This window comes from Hippocampus comes, unplaced genomic scaffold, assembly GCF_001891065.2.
Source record: "Hippocampus comes isolate QL1 unplaced genomic scaffold, H_comes_QL1_v1.1 scaffold68, whole genome shotgun sequence".
Classification (NCBI taxonomy): domain Eukaryota; kingdom Metazoa; phylum Chordata; class Actinopteri; order Syngnathiformes; family Syngnathidae; genus Hippocampus; species Hippocampus comes.
Window position 1 is genome coordinate 2,778,691 of NW_017805625.1, and position 15,341 is coordinate 2,794,031.

Consider the following 15,341-nt stretch of genomic DNA (forward strand, 5'->3'; position numbering starts at 1 on the left):
AATCGAGGTTACATGTGACTGATGCGCAAGGAATCAAAAAAAAAACATTCAAAATACATATTCACACTTTGATCAAGTTATGGGCCGTGAACAATTAACGGGATGTGATGAAGCTGAAGACCTCCAGAAAAGAGCACAGACCTTTCTCCAATTGTCTCCAATGAAAAATTACAGGCTGGGATTTTTTTTTTTTGCAAGATGCTTTTCCATCTTCCATAGCAAAGGGTGAGTGGGTCAGGCTGAATGACTGAAGTCGAGCAACATTGCCCTTCTGTCCGGCTTGCGAGTTTAATGAGTTGCAGCCCGACCATAGACATCGAGTTGATCTCGGAGGCCACCTCATACAAGAGCTCGTGTCATTCAGTCCCGCGGCTGCACAATGTGGACATGCCCGTCCAGGCGTCTTTGTGTCGTATGTGGGCCTCACCCGATCCACAAACCCACGATTGCCGTGCTCATTACAAGGAAGGCAGCGTGTGTTTTTTTTTTTTCTTTTTTTTCATGTGATATGTGAGGAGTGTCGCCGGGCGTGAGACGGCTCCCTATCACTGCCGCGCTTCCTTCATTTGCTCATTTGTGCACGAGACTCGCTCCGTGGTGCTGGTGAGTCATGTTTAAAGTGGCAGGAAAAGTATGTCAACATCAGGGCGTAAGATTCACAGAGGAAAGTTTGTGTGTGTGCTTTTGTGCGCGCGTGTTTACTTCTGCGGGTGTCTCTTGTGTATCGACTGTTGCCTGCCGATGTTAAAAAAAAATGCATACCGCTGCACCTTGTGGGTAGACTTCATTTGCATGCACATTCATTTGCATATTAAGCAGCACGTTGTCAGATTTTTAATAAGTCAATTTTTTTTTTTTTTTTTACTTCCACCTTCAATCATATTTTCTTATTTCTCCTAGCAGACTAAATAAGAAAAGCAAGGTGCTGTTCAAAGACTCATTTAAATCCGGGTTTGTGCTGTGGTCCGTGGAGTCTCACCTCTTCCTCATTTGCCGAAGAGCCAGTACGATCTATTTTACAGCCTCTTGTCTAATTATGAAATCGCATCCGACTGCAAGCGCCCGGGTATAAAACGATATTGTGTATTGCAGCTCTGGAAACGCCGCCTCCTTTAGGAGCTGTTTTGTTCTCAACTTTTCTGCGGAAAAAGCACAGCGCGCAACCTCGTGGGAATCAACGGAGCACTTTGTTTATAATTAATCTACAGAGTATGCTAGCCCTTCCCAAATGCCGCATGCAAATGTAAATATACTTTCCAAACCAGTTGCGTGCAGACACATTTGTAGTACCACTTGGTTGGTGGGTTGACGCAACGTTGCATTGGCATCTTTTATTTGTTCCGCTACACCATCTGATGTTTTCTGTGCCGTCGTTTTGGTCGGCAGTTAATATTTTCACGCACTGGTCAGTGAAGCATCCAGATAATAATTTGTTGTGTGTGGGTGTGATTTCAATTTGCAATGTTTGTACTCCTTTTGGCCTTGAAGATGCAATGGTTTGCCCTTCCCGGTCCAAAAGATAAAAGTGCTAAACAATTTTAATAGACCATCGCTCATGAAAACCAGAAGAGACCATCCAGCATGCAAAGCTTTAATACGATGCGTTCATACCAATGCTTTAATGCCTTTGCCCTTTCAATTCCACCAAAACTCACATTGAACAGAAGAGAAGAGAAATTCAAACGGAATTCACCATTTTACACCCAATTTGAGGCGGCTCAGTGAGCCTCTGAGATGTCAGAAAATGAATCAAGCATAACATTTCAGCAACTTGAAAGTATTTCTTTTCTGTTCAGGGAGGCATGAAGAGATAATATACGCTTTTGATAGAAGAGAGTACATTTGAACATAAAAATCTATCTTTTCGCACTAAAAACGTAAGTTTGGTGAAAGAGCTTTTACATACTGATTCATTACGTATTACAGAAACCGAGTCAATTCTTTTGGTAGGTATTCTTTCTTTTGATACGACTACGTCTCACACTGGGTACACCTTTTTTCCATTTTGGCTTCCAGGGGATTTTCTGGGTTTCGGCACTACCTCACCACCGCTATGTTCTTCAGTTCATGTATGAAGAGAGACCAAGTGAACCTTTTCTGACCTATAGAACCCATCTCACACTGACAACCCTCTGCTGACCCCAATAATGAGTTCAGTGAGCACAGAAAAAGCTCCACTTACTGAGTGCACTTCAAGACCCACAATACAAGTACACAGTAGCTTGAAATACGTTTCACATCTCCAAGGGAGCGAGAGATCGACAGGCGGATCGGTGCAGCGTCTTGCTGTGATGCGGACTTTGTATCGCTCTGCCGTGGTGAAGAAGGAGTTGAGCCAAAAGGCGACACGCTCAATTTACCGGTCGATCTCCGTTCCGACCCTCACCGATGGTCACGAGCTATGGGTCGTGACCGAAAGAACGAGATCCCGGATACAAGCGGCCGGAATGAGTTTTCGCCGGGCTCTCCCCTAGAAATAAGGTGAGAAGCTCGGTCATCCGGGAGTCGAGCCGCTTCTCCTCCACGTCGAGAGGAACCGAATGAGGTGGCTCGGGCATCTGATTAGGATGCCTCCTGGACACCTCCCTGGTGAGGTGTTCCGGGCATGCCCCACCGGCAGGAGGCCCCGGGGCTGATCCAGGACACGCTGCAGAAGAGACTATGTCTCCCAGCTGGCCAGGGAACGCCTCGGGAAGAGCTGGAAGAAGTGGCTGGGGAGAGGGTAGTCTGGACTTCCCTGCTAAAGCTGCTGCCCCTGCGACCCGACCCTGGATAAGCAGTAGAAAATGGATGGATGGATCAAGTGTCATTGTCATTAAAAAAGAAAAAAAAAACACTGCAATTGTCACAGGCGACTTTTTTGCAGGCACATGTTGATGTAATGAATTGACCGCAAGGTACTTCAACTCCTCCACTTGGGGCAAGATCTCATCTCCGAGCCGTAGCAAAAATCATAAGACTCCAATTTGAGCAGGACCGATCCCAAACAATATGAGGAGGTTGATTGAATGAGGGTGTTGCATAAATGAGCTCACGGTGGGCCAACTTCCTGGCTCACAGGCACATTTTCAGACATTTACAGCAAACAGCATTTAATTGTTTGGTTAAATTCACACTTTATGGATGGGCAGGCTCTACAGAGACACAACGATTTGCATAAAAGCAATTTAAAAAAAAAATCAATTTTCCGTCATGTGCATGTCCTTTTGAAGCCTGCATTTTAGATGTTTGTATCTAGTTTCGTTTTGAGCTCAGGCAAGGTTCACCCTGATCTTTCTGCACCACTTTTACTTAAAAAGTCTCCAGGGGAAGTATTCTCTCTACACGACTGCCATTTGCCAGGTATTTTTGTCAGCGTGTGGTAGGTTGTTCCAAATGTGTCAGACTCTGCAGACACCACACATGGGAAAAATTAGAGAAAAGAAAAAAAAAAACACGCACAGATTACGGACTGTCTTTGTAGAGGTGGAATATCAATTTTTCTTTGCATGGAAAAAGGAAACTATTTTTGTTTAGTCACGCTTTGAAAAGCAGAAGGTATGCCTGTGGGCTGTTCTGAGTTTTTGAAAGTGTAATGAGACAAAGTTTGTCTGCCACTTGCGCACCAATGTGGTTTAACAAGGCACAAACAAATATAGAACTTCAGCTTTTTTTTTTTTTTTGCACCTGCTACTTTGAGGTTTGTGTCTTTGGGACTATCATTTTGTACACAAGGCGGCTCATGTGGTTTCTTGACTGAATTGCGCTAATAACTTTGCCTGTGGACCTCAAACTGCTTATATTGCCCAGTTTTTTCGAGGGGCTGAAGACGCATGCCTTCCTTCTGCATGGCAAAAAAATAAAAATAAAATTCTCCCTTTGATGCTCACTGTGAGATAGGCTCTTGAGAGTATAATAATTGATACATTGCACCTTAGGAATTACGACTTGCCTCCGTGTTGTTCGGGAACGATCGACTAAGAAACTTTTGCTGACTCAGCATCGCTCTACTTTCACCCAACAGCAAATCCCCATCGCCCACAAAGATTGGGTGTGCGCCCTGGCTTACGTCCCGGGGAGGCCGTTGCTGCTCAGTGGCTGTCGGGGCGGCATGCTGAAGGTGTGGAACGTCGACAACTTCACTCCCATCGGAGAAGTCAAAGGACACGACAGCCCTATTAATGCCATCTGTACCAACTCCAGGCAGATTTTCACTGCGTCCAGGTAACTTCGGTTCCTACTGCTTGAATCTCACTCAGGAGCTACTACGGTCTGCAATCAATCAACTCTGTTGGAAAAGGCCCCTATTTTTTTTCTGAAGCCTGCGTTCAAAGCAGCCCCCCTTACTCTGCACCGTGGGACAGAAAAATCTCCCAGTCAGAAATAATTAGATGAAAAAAAGCTTCAATGAAGTCATTCAGGAGAACATTTTTCCTGTCGTTGACAGTTTCAGGCAATCGTTCTAGATTTTTGGAATGATTTATGGTTTTCTGAAACGGTTTGAGCAAAGCTCCTCACGCCCAACATCACAGGCATTCACTTTTGTTCACAACCGCCTCGGCTAACGATCTCCCCTTCTGCTTTCCGTCTTCTCCTCGTGCTCGTCCTCCTCCTCCACTCTTCTGCCACTTCAATCCTACTGGACAACAACTTGTTTGTCTCAAAACTCTTCCTCCGGGATGACTGCAGTGATTGCAGGGTGAAATTATGGAACTATGTGCCTGGTTTGACCCCGTGTCTTCCTCGCCGGGTCCTCGCCATCAAGGGCCGAGCCACCAGCCTCCCATGATAAACACCTTCCCTCCTCCGTCTGGTACTTTCTTATCCTTTCCTTTTCCCATCCTAGCGCTTGATTGCCTTCCTTTTCGTTGACCTGTTTCTGTTCTCCTGCCACTGCGCACGAGGTTTACGCTGCTGTACAAGTAACAACTAACAAACTGTGATACAATCCATGCAGAAAAACAACGCACTGTGAAGGGTTGGGCTTCCCCTCTGGCACATTTGAATTATTTTCAACACAAAACTCATTGCGATTGTCAGCCCCGTCCTTCCCCCACCAATTATCTGGAATTATCATTCTTTTCCCGGCACTGCACTCACATTGGCTTAAAAGTAAATTCCAATTAACAACCATAAAGGGAGCCCTATCGAGTAAAGCTCCAAAGCCTGAAAGTTGTAATGGAAATAAGAGCACGCAAGCGTCGTGCAACTTTTGCGCCTCCTGGACCCAGCAGCTTTTTTTTTTTCATGATTTAAAAAAAAAACAAACGTTTTTCCATTTTTTGGGTGTGGAACAAAGCCATGTGTTTCTTGGAAAATGTGAATTAGCAGTTTATCAATGTTTTTTTTTACTGCAACGTGAATAGGCAGCCTTATCATGACATTGCGGATTTGCAATCACATGCAGGACAAACATAGTACATTTTGTGTGAGTTGATTTTTGTGGGACCACAAAAAAAAAATGGCCCCACCATCATTTAATTTGCCCATCCCTGCTTCAAGTTGTCATTTTAAAACATTAAACAAAACACTCTGCTGTGCTCAGACTTAAAGTGAGGTGAGCACACTGCAAGCACGTAAGCCGCGTCTTCACCGTGTCTCAAAACGGCTTGTCTGGTTCACCCACCAAGTTCAGATGAGAGCATTCGCACTATTTTATTTTAACGAAACCGAACTTTGCAGTTGTGAACACAGCCTAAAAAGCTCACATGAATTTGATAAAGTGGATGCTAATTCACAAAGAGAATTGGAAAAAAAAAACTTCCTACATTGTTTGAAAGTAACTTTGGAAAAGTGGGGAAAAAAAAGCTAGCGTTGCATGTGTGCGTGCGCGTCTATGGAGGCCTCGCTGATGTTATTGCACTCGTATTTTCCTGACTTCCTTTTGCTCCCCCTCCCGTCCCTGAAAACGCCTCACATCTCTCTCCCTCCCCCACCGTGTCTGTGTGCAGTGACAAGACGGTGAAGATCTGGCTGTCAAAGGTGTGGAGGAAGAGGTGACAACGCAAGTGACGGACGGCGCTTGACCATTTTTTTTCGTGTGGCTCTCACTCCCACCACCAAGGCAACCCACTTTTATTGGTCACTGTGAAAACTTTAACGTTGCCCTGAAAGGCATAATAAACCACTGTTCATTTTATTATAATTATTATTATTATTATTTTTTTTTTTTTGCATTTGAAACTTGAAAGTGCCATTTGTCATGATGCCACTCAGACAATGCAAATGCATCTCGCAGACGCAATTGCCCGCACCTTTTTTCTCATCATAACAAAATGGCGAGTGCCGTGCTGTTTCCCCTCCTGTTTTGAGCGGGGGGGTGAAAATCGAAACACATATGGAACATTTGTGGAAATACCTTCAGTTCCTCCAAAAAGGATTTTTATACTTTTAACAATCAGTCATTGGACAGTCATCATCATTCGTATCCCGCTGTTACACAACTAGCCCTCTCAATTTTTGCCCCAGGTTTTTCCTCTTAATTATTATAATCACCCGAGTTTCTGTGGTGATCAACAAGTCATGTGTAATTTTTATTTTCCCTACCTCATTTGTTTTGGACTGTGCTTTCCACGTGGGCGAGAACACCTTTTATGGGTCTCTTTGCACAAAAAAAAAAAAAAAAAAATCTGGTGCTGGAAATGTCTGGCTCTTTATGTCTGTAAACGTGTCCTCTGGTGGCTTAGCCTGTCTCGCTGCTGACCTTGCAAACAGGAAAGCACACGTCCAGTAGCACAAGCGAGGTGATACTGCCCCTGGAGGAGCTCACTAGACTTCATTATCTTGGGCGAGAAGTCCTGACGACGGCAGAAAAATGAAAATAAAACACCCGCAGCAGACTTCAGTGCTTTCATTAAAGGGCGAGATTGGTCTTACCCAATACAGTACTGACTTGAGGGCCCTGACATGCAAGCCCCCCCCCACCCTCCACACCCCATACGTAAAGTGTACAACAATCCCTCTCAGTCTGTTGACATCGTCGAGAATATCCAGTCATCGGCTTATTTCCGATCATGCTAATCAAGCTAACGCACACGGATCATAAAGTTACAGTCAGACTACTGCAGCATGTTAAATGCGCACATCTGGACTGCGATGATCCGGGCGTGCTCCTCGGCGGACTCGCAAGTCAATTACAGTGGGACCTCTTCGGTTGAGCTCAATGCGTTACTGATTTCTGTTCATGTGTACAACCAAACGTTCATCGTCACTTTAAAGCACTTTAACTTGAATGACGAAGGCGCCTCATTCTTCACCCTCGTTTGCTGCGTCATGGTGGAGTCTTACTTCAGTGGATGCGTGTTTACTTAACATCATATGGTTCTTATTTTAATTCATTTCTAGCAATCATGAACTTCGATGTGAAGCTCAATTTACACTGAGTGGTATGCTTGCAACTTTAACGGCGAACCAGTTTTTCCCAAAACCCTGACAGACTTACTCAGTCCCTCGCCTTTACTATATAGGAGTAAGTGTTAAAAAAAAGCCAAAGAAAAGTAAAATTTGAGCCACTAGTCTTTTCATTCTTGTGTGATGTGTTTACGTTTTTGCCTGGTGTGATTTCATGTTGTTGAGCCTCTCTTTGCAATTTGAGTGTCACTCAAACAAAAAGCCAAAGAAAAAGCGAAACCCGTATCCAGAATTATTCCCTTGGCGCCTTCGGAGCCAACATCGTGTATGATTTTTCTGACGTCTTGTGTGACATTGCATAAGAAGCTGCATAGAACTATTGTGTGACTTTCGAGGCATATTTTTTTTTTTCCCCAAAATATATTTTGCTTTCGTGTATTCCGAATTAGGGCATTCAATTGCTGAGGTTCCACTGTACTTGATGCCGTTCATCCAGGGATAGAATGACCACTTTGGCAAACAAGTATTTCACTCGCCGCATGTGCAAAGTGGAGAACGTCACGTTGTCCAAATCGCTGTTCGTCCAATAGCTTGTTTACATGTTAACTTGACCAACCAGGAGGCGAAAGGAGTTCCTACGACAGCAGAGCTTGAAAATCAGTTCCTCCAAGTCATTGAGCTTCCTCTCCCGCGTTCGTGAATCTTGCTAGTCCTCACACTGAAGGCTCCCCCACGCCCACCCCCACATCCCCCGTTTTCCCAGCTAGCTCAAGTCTGTGTGAAGCCAATTTAATTAGTGCTCTCACATTTCTCCCGCCTGCTCTGCGGAAGAGACTTTCTGGTGGAAAGCAGGTCACAACTGAGAGGGATTTTGAAATCCTCTTTCCATCCTTCTGCCGCTCCATTAAACGGCAGGAAGACATTTCTTATCCAAGCAAATGGGCACAGACTGCAGACATCATTTCCACTGGATTTTCTCTTTTTTGTTGATCCTTGCGTGTATGTTCAAATGTGGTTTTTTTTTCCCTACCTTGTCATCCAAATCCCCCAAATTTGGACATGATGCTTTTGCTTCAGGCAAGCAAAATAAGCCAAATTCACCCCCTCAACCTCATGTGCCCTGTACATGAGAGAAGTCCTTTCAAATGATGCAAGGATGTGGAATAGGCGATGCCTGTGTTACACTGAATTTCTGCAGTACTTGCTGCTACCACACACTCCAAAAGCAATGACGCTGTAATTCTTGTTTTTATGAATGCAAATATGTGGCGCGACGTGGCCGACCGGGGGTGTTCTTGGTTTCTTTATTTTTGCTATGATGAGCAAACTCAGGTACAGGATGAAGGATCATTTTAGTTTGTAGTGAACTCATCCCTTGACGTGATTTTTATTTTATTTTTTTTTTGGGTCACATTTTTCAAATGCCTTGTTTTTTGAAAAAGAAATTCATGTCTTACCCTATTCGTACCACTTCTACATTTTTTATTTTATTTTTTTATCGATACAATTTTCTGTATATAGTCTTACTCAGCTGTAAAAATTTTAAGGAGGTTTTGAAAATGTGGCCAAAGTATGTCAATGTTGGGGAGAAAAAAAAAGGTACCGGTATTTGTATAGGATTCTTGCTTGCGGCGTTGGTGCGGGTGGTACTCTCGTTTGAATTTATTTCAATGCAAGGTTACACCAATGGACCCTTTTACTGTATTTGAGTCTGTGCCAATCAGCCAAACAAACCCAGTTGCCACCTTTCATGTTTCTCGGTCATACCTGGTGAGGATAGCATCTCACTGCGAGTGCCCCCACCCCCTGCCCCCCACCTCAACATGCAATGTTCATGTTCATGGTACTGAGTGAATGATTGCACGTCTGAGGAAATGACAGTGTCTCCCATTTGGAATTATCGGCCTCAGTGCTGAACACCTGCATCCATTTTTGCATCCAATTTTCCAAAGGATCACCCTGCTTGTTGAAATTTCACAGCTTTGACAATGAATTAGTTTTCCTTCCCATCAAGATAATCTTTTAATCTGGCTGCCATTATCGTCAAAGTTTGTCCCCAGCTCCAGGGAAAAGTCAGTCCAACGAGACGCTTTGTGAATAGTCATGTCATGACTTACATGTTAACAAGCTGACTTCATTATCGTGAGACTGTTCATATTCGGTCCGATGACTCAGTATTAGGGCCTCGATGGTCATGCGTAGAGAATGAAGTCGTTTACGGCCAAAAGTCATTTTGATTACATTTTTGCAATTTTAATAGAGTAAAACAAGAGAAGTGTCTGAAAAATGAAGACTATTGAGGATCTTGTCAGCCTGGCAAACCATTGTGACAAACTCAAATAGTCTCGTTAAATTACAACAGCAAAAAAAAAATATTCACCATTTCAAAAATAGTTTTATTTATATTTTTTTGCCCCTGGAAAACACCAACTGGAAGTTTCTCTCTGAAAAAAAAGAAAAATGTTTTTTGGGTCCCCCAAGAATAGCGGGGTCCACTGGATGCCTGTCATCTTAGTCCCAACTTTATTCACATAAGATTTCAACTTTTCTCCCATAAGAGTGGCTTACTTTATCCCTGTCCGACCATTTTGTTGTACAAAGTAGCCGTCCTGCTTTGTTGTCATAATTGTACTATTTTTATTTTCATGAGCGGGCCCCAATATACTTTCACACACTGAAAGTTAGGACTTGCCTGCTTTTTAGATAAGTAGGCACTCCTGTGAATAGTCCACATAGGTACTGTATGAAACGTAGTCTTAGACTGAACATTGCCTGCGCGTTCTAAACACGGCACTGAAATCCTTCTGCAAAGAACAGCCTTTTAGATCCACAGTAGGTTGAGCGGACGATTCTATTGCCGTTTGTCAAATGCACAGGCGCAGAGAGACACCTTTTGTCAGCCTTTAAACAGTCCTGTATTGTAAATGTTGAGAGTGCAGCATGCAGACCTTTATTAGTGCAAGTCCAGTCTTTCACTGGCACCTTTATTAATTTCCTTTAATTAAAATATAAAAAAAAAAACATGTTAGCAGACTAACAGTAAAAAAAAAATAATAATAATAAAATAAATACCAGTAGTCTTCAGAGATTTGTTACCTTGCTTAGTATACAATTGAGCCCCCAACCAGCTCGAGGCGCTATGCCGCCAAACAATTAAAAAAAAAAAAAAAAAAAGACCAAAGCTCAGTATCATTTAAACAGCTAATATCAAGCGCTGTAAAAAGAATAAAAAATATATGTGCAGAAATGCAAGGAAAATTTCATGTACCAAAAAAAAAAAAAACGTGAATTAAGAATGAGTTGCCATCAAATTTGAAATCGATGACACAGCGGCTATCACGGGTCTTTCTGCAATATCGTCAGCCTCAAGCGGCCAGTCACACGTGATTCGCTAGCCTGCGGTTAGTACTTCCCACCCGTCAAGAATTAGAAGCTCGGTTCGGTCGCGCGACTTCAGCCTTGTGCCTCAGCCAACAGGCCTTACACAATCGCAATTTCTGTGTAGCAGAAACATCACTCCGACAAATCGGGATTCTGTTTTAAGTCCGCGGATGTCTCGGCTCACTCGATCATGAACGGCTGAGAAGAAATCTTTTCATCATCTGGGCCTCCTCCGGCTGATGACGGTCCGGGATCGCGCTCGCTCACAATCAAGAGGGCTTGCTTACTTCTTTGCTGCTAGCCGCCAGCTCTCAGTCACACACCTCTTATCATAATACACGTTGCAATGTCTGTGAAATCAATACTTGATGCCACATGAATGCAGGGTCAAAGGTCATTTGTGCCTTCTATTGCACAGACTACTCATTCTTATGTGAGTGTAAATGTGTGTACAGTTGTTGGATTTGTTTTTTTTTTTTGTAATGTATGAAAATATGCATGTGAGCAAGCCATGTACAAACAAGTTTCAGTGTATATAATGTAAGTAAATATTTAATGACAAATACAACGTTCCCCCCCCCCCCCGAACAGAATAAATAAGTTAACAAAAACATGAGATGACTTTGTGGGGACTGCTTTTAGTTGTTTCAGATTGCCTCGTGTAATGAGCCAACGTGAGAATGACGGGTGTTAAAGTCTCTGCGGTGAGGAGAAAAGGCATTTCTGTCATTGGTGTGGCAAGAAAATGATCATTTCGCACTCTTCTCCTTGAAAATAATACAAGGACTTTTGTTTTTTTGTCAATGTACGAAGGTCATCCTTGATGACAACCTGCTCCGCAGCGCTCGCTGACTGCAGCGACAGTTCGTCTTTCAGCAGGACAACAAGCCCAAGTACACAGCCAAGACTTCAAAGGAATGGCTTCAGGACAAGCTTTGTGTATGTCCTTGGCTTGACTTGAGAAAAAGGAATGGGCGCACCGTCCTAAAGATACCGGAGGTGTGCCGAGCTAGAGGCATGACAGTATATTCAAAATGACTTGCGGCTGTCATGACTGCCAAAGGTCCATAAACAATGTGAGTTTTTTTCTCTTTTAAATTTGAAAACCTTATATTTGTGGGGATATTTGAATTAGGGGGGAGCGAGATAACTTATTTGAGTTTGGAATAAGGCTGTAACAGATGCTGAAAAGTGAAGTGCTGTGAACTCTTTTCGTTAGCACAGTGGTCTATGTCAACCCAGCCTGCACACTTCTCGTACTGTGTAAGCACGAATGTTCTTGTTCAGAAGTGTGTGTGTGTGTGTGTGTGTGGTGTTTGTACAAATGATGTCATTGAAAAGGACCTGCATTCATTTGAGACAAGATTTTTTTTTTGTTACGTTTCAGAAAATTGAAAAAAAAAACGGACCATTTTCATCAATTTGTGGGTAGAGCTCGAGAAAAAATTAAGAACTAGAAAATCATACCATCACATGAAGAATTTGAAGCTGATACACCAAAGGCCATGTCAATTAAGACCTTTTTTTTTCCTCATTGGTTATCGGAAATATAAGCGTTTCACTGCTTCTGCATGGAAAATGTGTGAGGATAAATATCACCATTTTCTTTCGGTATCGTTTTATAACTCAAGAAAAAAAAGTTAGGTTCGTTGTAGATATAATCAACTATAATGTACATCGAATTGTAAATCACACTTTTTTTTTCATTTTTATTTTATTTGGAACTGGAACACTTTTAAGTTGCTCCAGTTCTGCTTGTTAGCGGCGTTTATACAAAGTCAACGCTACTTTGAAAATCACTTAACAAAACGTAATACATGTCATTGTTTTCTTTTCGAGGCTTGTAGTGAATGTCCATATTCATTATGAACAGGGTTTCCTTGCCTTTCTCGCCCTGTCACAAATTGTCAGCCTGCATTTATGTCAGTGGCTTTAAATAGAACTAAAATGCACCCAGTGGAGCACAGACCTCCACTACGGTGGAATAGATTATGGTCTGCATTATCAATGCATTTGCATTCTCGTGGGCGTGAAACTAAGGTGATTTACTTCATGCATCTAAAAAAAAAAAAAAAAAAAAAAAGAATATGTTCACTGAAAACGACAAAATAGTCCACATTTAACTTTGATCGACCCAATGCATGCAATTAACCAAAAATAAATATGCTGACTAATAGTTGAACATCAAAGGAAAAATAGAACAGATGGGCACATGGTTGGATGTTTTATTTTTTTTTTCTCCCCACCAGAAGCCATTTCTGTCGGCGTCAAGAATTGCTCAGAAGAAATGCATATATCTTCATTCCCTTTGCGAATGCCGATCATTAACTTGTGCGGGCATCGCTTGCCACAGTCGCGGCGGGACGCGCAAACGTTGTGATGTATGACGGCCATTAACGTCTCAGAGGAGACGAAAGCCATTTGAAGATGCCAGTCACAAACAAATATCCATATACACAGCACAACCATCACATCCCAGCAGGATGTCTTCCATCTGCTCGCGCCACATATAAAAAACTGAGGGGAAAAAAAAAACTTGTGGAATTTGATTCCGGCGTCTTCTTCAGTTTGATTACATTGCAACATTTCAGCCAAGTCTGCTCTTACTTGCTGATCCATTGATCTCTGTCCTTGTGGGCTATCAATCACCCTTGCAACGTAAAGAGTACATTCAGGCAAATACCTGCAGTGAATATTAAAGCCCTTATGTTCACGCTCCTCATATGTGTGTGAGGGTAAACATTAATAACAAGTGGTTATCACTGGAAATGAAAGTTCTCACTTGCTCATCCATCACCGTGTCCCACTGCGATACACTAGCAATAAAAAAAGGACCAGTCCAAAGACTCGAGAGGGTTCAACTAGCAGAGACCAACAAAATAAATGTAATCACACTCTCAATGCTTTAAACAACTTCTTGTTGTGTTCGTCTGAACATGTACAAAGATAACAGTGAAGGCTCTAGTTTTATTTTTTATGTCTTGATTTGATAAATGGAGCAATGTTGGCGATGTCTCATGAAAACGCTTTATTTTTGCGCGAGTTGAAATTGGGCTGTCATTTATATCGCACTTTTCTATCTCGGGTACTCAAAGCGCTTTACATTGTTACCTCATTAACCTACTGATGACGCAGCCTGGGGTAGGGGGGGTCAGTATCTTGCTCAAGGACACTTAGACATGGTCGCAAAGGCCAGGGAGCGAACTACCAACCTCTGAGCCATGCCGCCCACAATTCAAGAACAAAGAATCATGACGTCGGGCAAAAACAAGGGCAAGAGGGGTGTAGACATTGATGTTACGTAGTTAGACGGATGATGTCATTACGTACCCATTTTTGGCATGATGTATGTGTTTGCTCATTTCATTACCTCCATTGAGGCTTTGCAGAATGCGCCGTTACACCGTAAATGTAACAATGCAGAGGCATGCGGTCAGGGGAGGCAGGTGAGGCAGAGCCTCACCTCTGAATGCGCATTGCATTGCGCAATCATCACAAACTGGGTCGACACGTGCAACTGGCTCGTGCTGCTTGCCGTATAGCTGCATGTCACAAATATAATGTTTAGCCAATTGAATAAGCTACCCTTTTTTGCTTTGTATATTCGTATATTTGTAAATCTGACACCAAAAGGAGTCAGTGCCTCACCAACCATGCACCTCACCGCACGCCACTGTAACAATGTGATTAAATAGATATATTTCTGTTGGATTTACCTGGGGCTTTTAGGTAGGGCTGGGCTGCCACTGACAGGTTACCATTCACAGGACATATTTTTAAAAAAATCGCAGATTGGTCACCCACTTCATCGCCAGCAGAACCGCAATGGTAAGCTACATTTGTAAGTCCGCTTTTCTTTGTCACATCTTTGGAATTATCTTTTAGATTCAATCATGCTTGCTTGCTTTGTTTGTCTGCTTTGCTTTGTGTCCGTGGCGCTTTATGCTTGCCGCATCGCTGAACGTGACTTGCTGTTCGCAATCGGCAGTGCAAGCACTCGCCGGAGTAGCTTTTAAAACAACGTGGGCAAAAGTTATCAAGTTTAAGATTTGCCATTGCAGTGGTGGGGATGCTTAGTTGTGTTTTGTTGGAGTGTCGCCACGTCGTGTTTCGGAAAGTTTGAATGATGATTTTGCGTTCCGGCTACAGTTAGTGGTGCATGGCGCTTCGCTTCCGGGTTTGACCCCTAGCATTTTCATTGGCCAATGACTTTAATAAAAAGAAATAATTCTCAAGGATAACAAAAATGGCTGTGCTAGCACCACATGATTCATCTTAACCGCCGCAATGTTTTGCCCCCCCCCAACGTTCTTATCATAGTATCAGCATCGTCATTATTTTGCTCTTTCCACTGTGGCACTTAAACGCCTTCACAGAGATATCTATTTTATGTGTGGCCATGAAATATTCAGCCCAGTTCAAGAAAGTATATCGTCCCAGTAAAAACAACAATCATTTTGTGATCATTAACAGTTCATTTCCTTTTCATGTCCTCATAGGGAGGATGAGAGAGCATCTCAAGACCAGTCCAGTCCAACTCTGAAATAAAGCCAAAAGCATGCTAATTGGCGGCAAACAAAGCTGCTTGAGGAGAATCGTTGAGCTTGACGGGTGGTGAGCTACCGCACCAA

General features: G+C 42.9%; 1 protein-coding gene and 1 long non-coding RNA gene across 5 annotated transcripts in view; one reads left to right on the plus strand and one right to left on the minus strand.

The window, feature by feature from the left end:
* Positions 1–9,686, plus strand: part of kif21b (kinesin family member 21B) — a 34,735-nt gene extending 25,049 nt beyond the window's left edge. For 2 of the 4 annotated variants that reach the window (XM_019881154.1, XM_019881155.1), the window contains 3 exons: positions 4,004–4,203; positions 4,669–4,792; positions 5,931–9,686. In XM_019881154.1, the coding sequence (XP_019736713.1) occupies positions 4,004–4,203; positions 4,669–4,768 (300 nt within the window). In that variant the 3' untranslated portion in view covers positions 4,769–4,792; positions 5,931–9,686. The remainder of the gene's footprint in view (positions 1–4,003; positions 4,204–4,668; positions 4,793–5,930) is intronic. The other 2 variants (XM_019881156.1, XM_019881157.1) reach the window with 1 other exon arrangement.
* A 3,235-nt stretch (positions 9,687–12,921) lies between these two features.
* LOC109522176 (uncharacterized) lies at positions 12,922–13,840 on the minus strand. Its single transcript, XR_002169519.1, has 2 exons — positions 13,493–13,840; positions 12,922–13,393 (listed from the first exon to the last, which is right to left on the minus strand). It is a non-coding gene; the product is annotated as an uncharacterized LOC109522176 (long non-coding RNA).
* Positions 13,841–15,341: the final 1,501 nt, after the last annotated feature.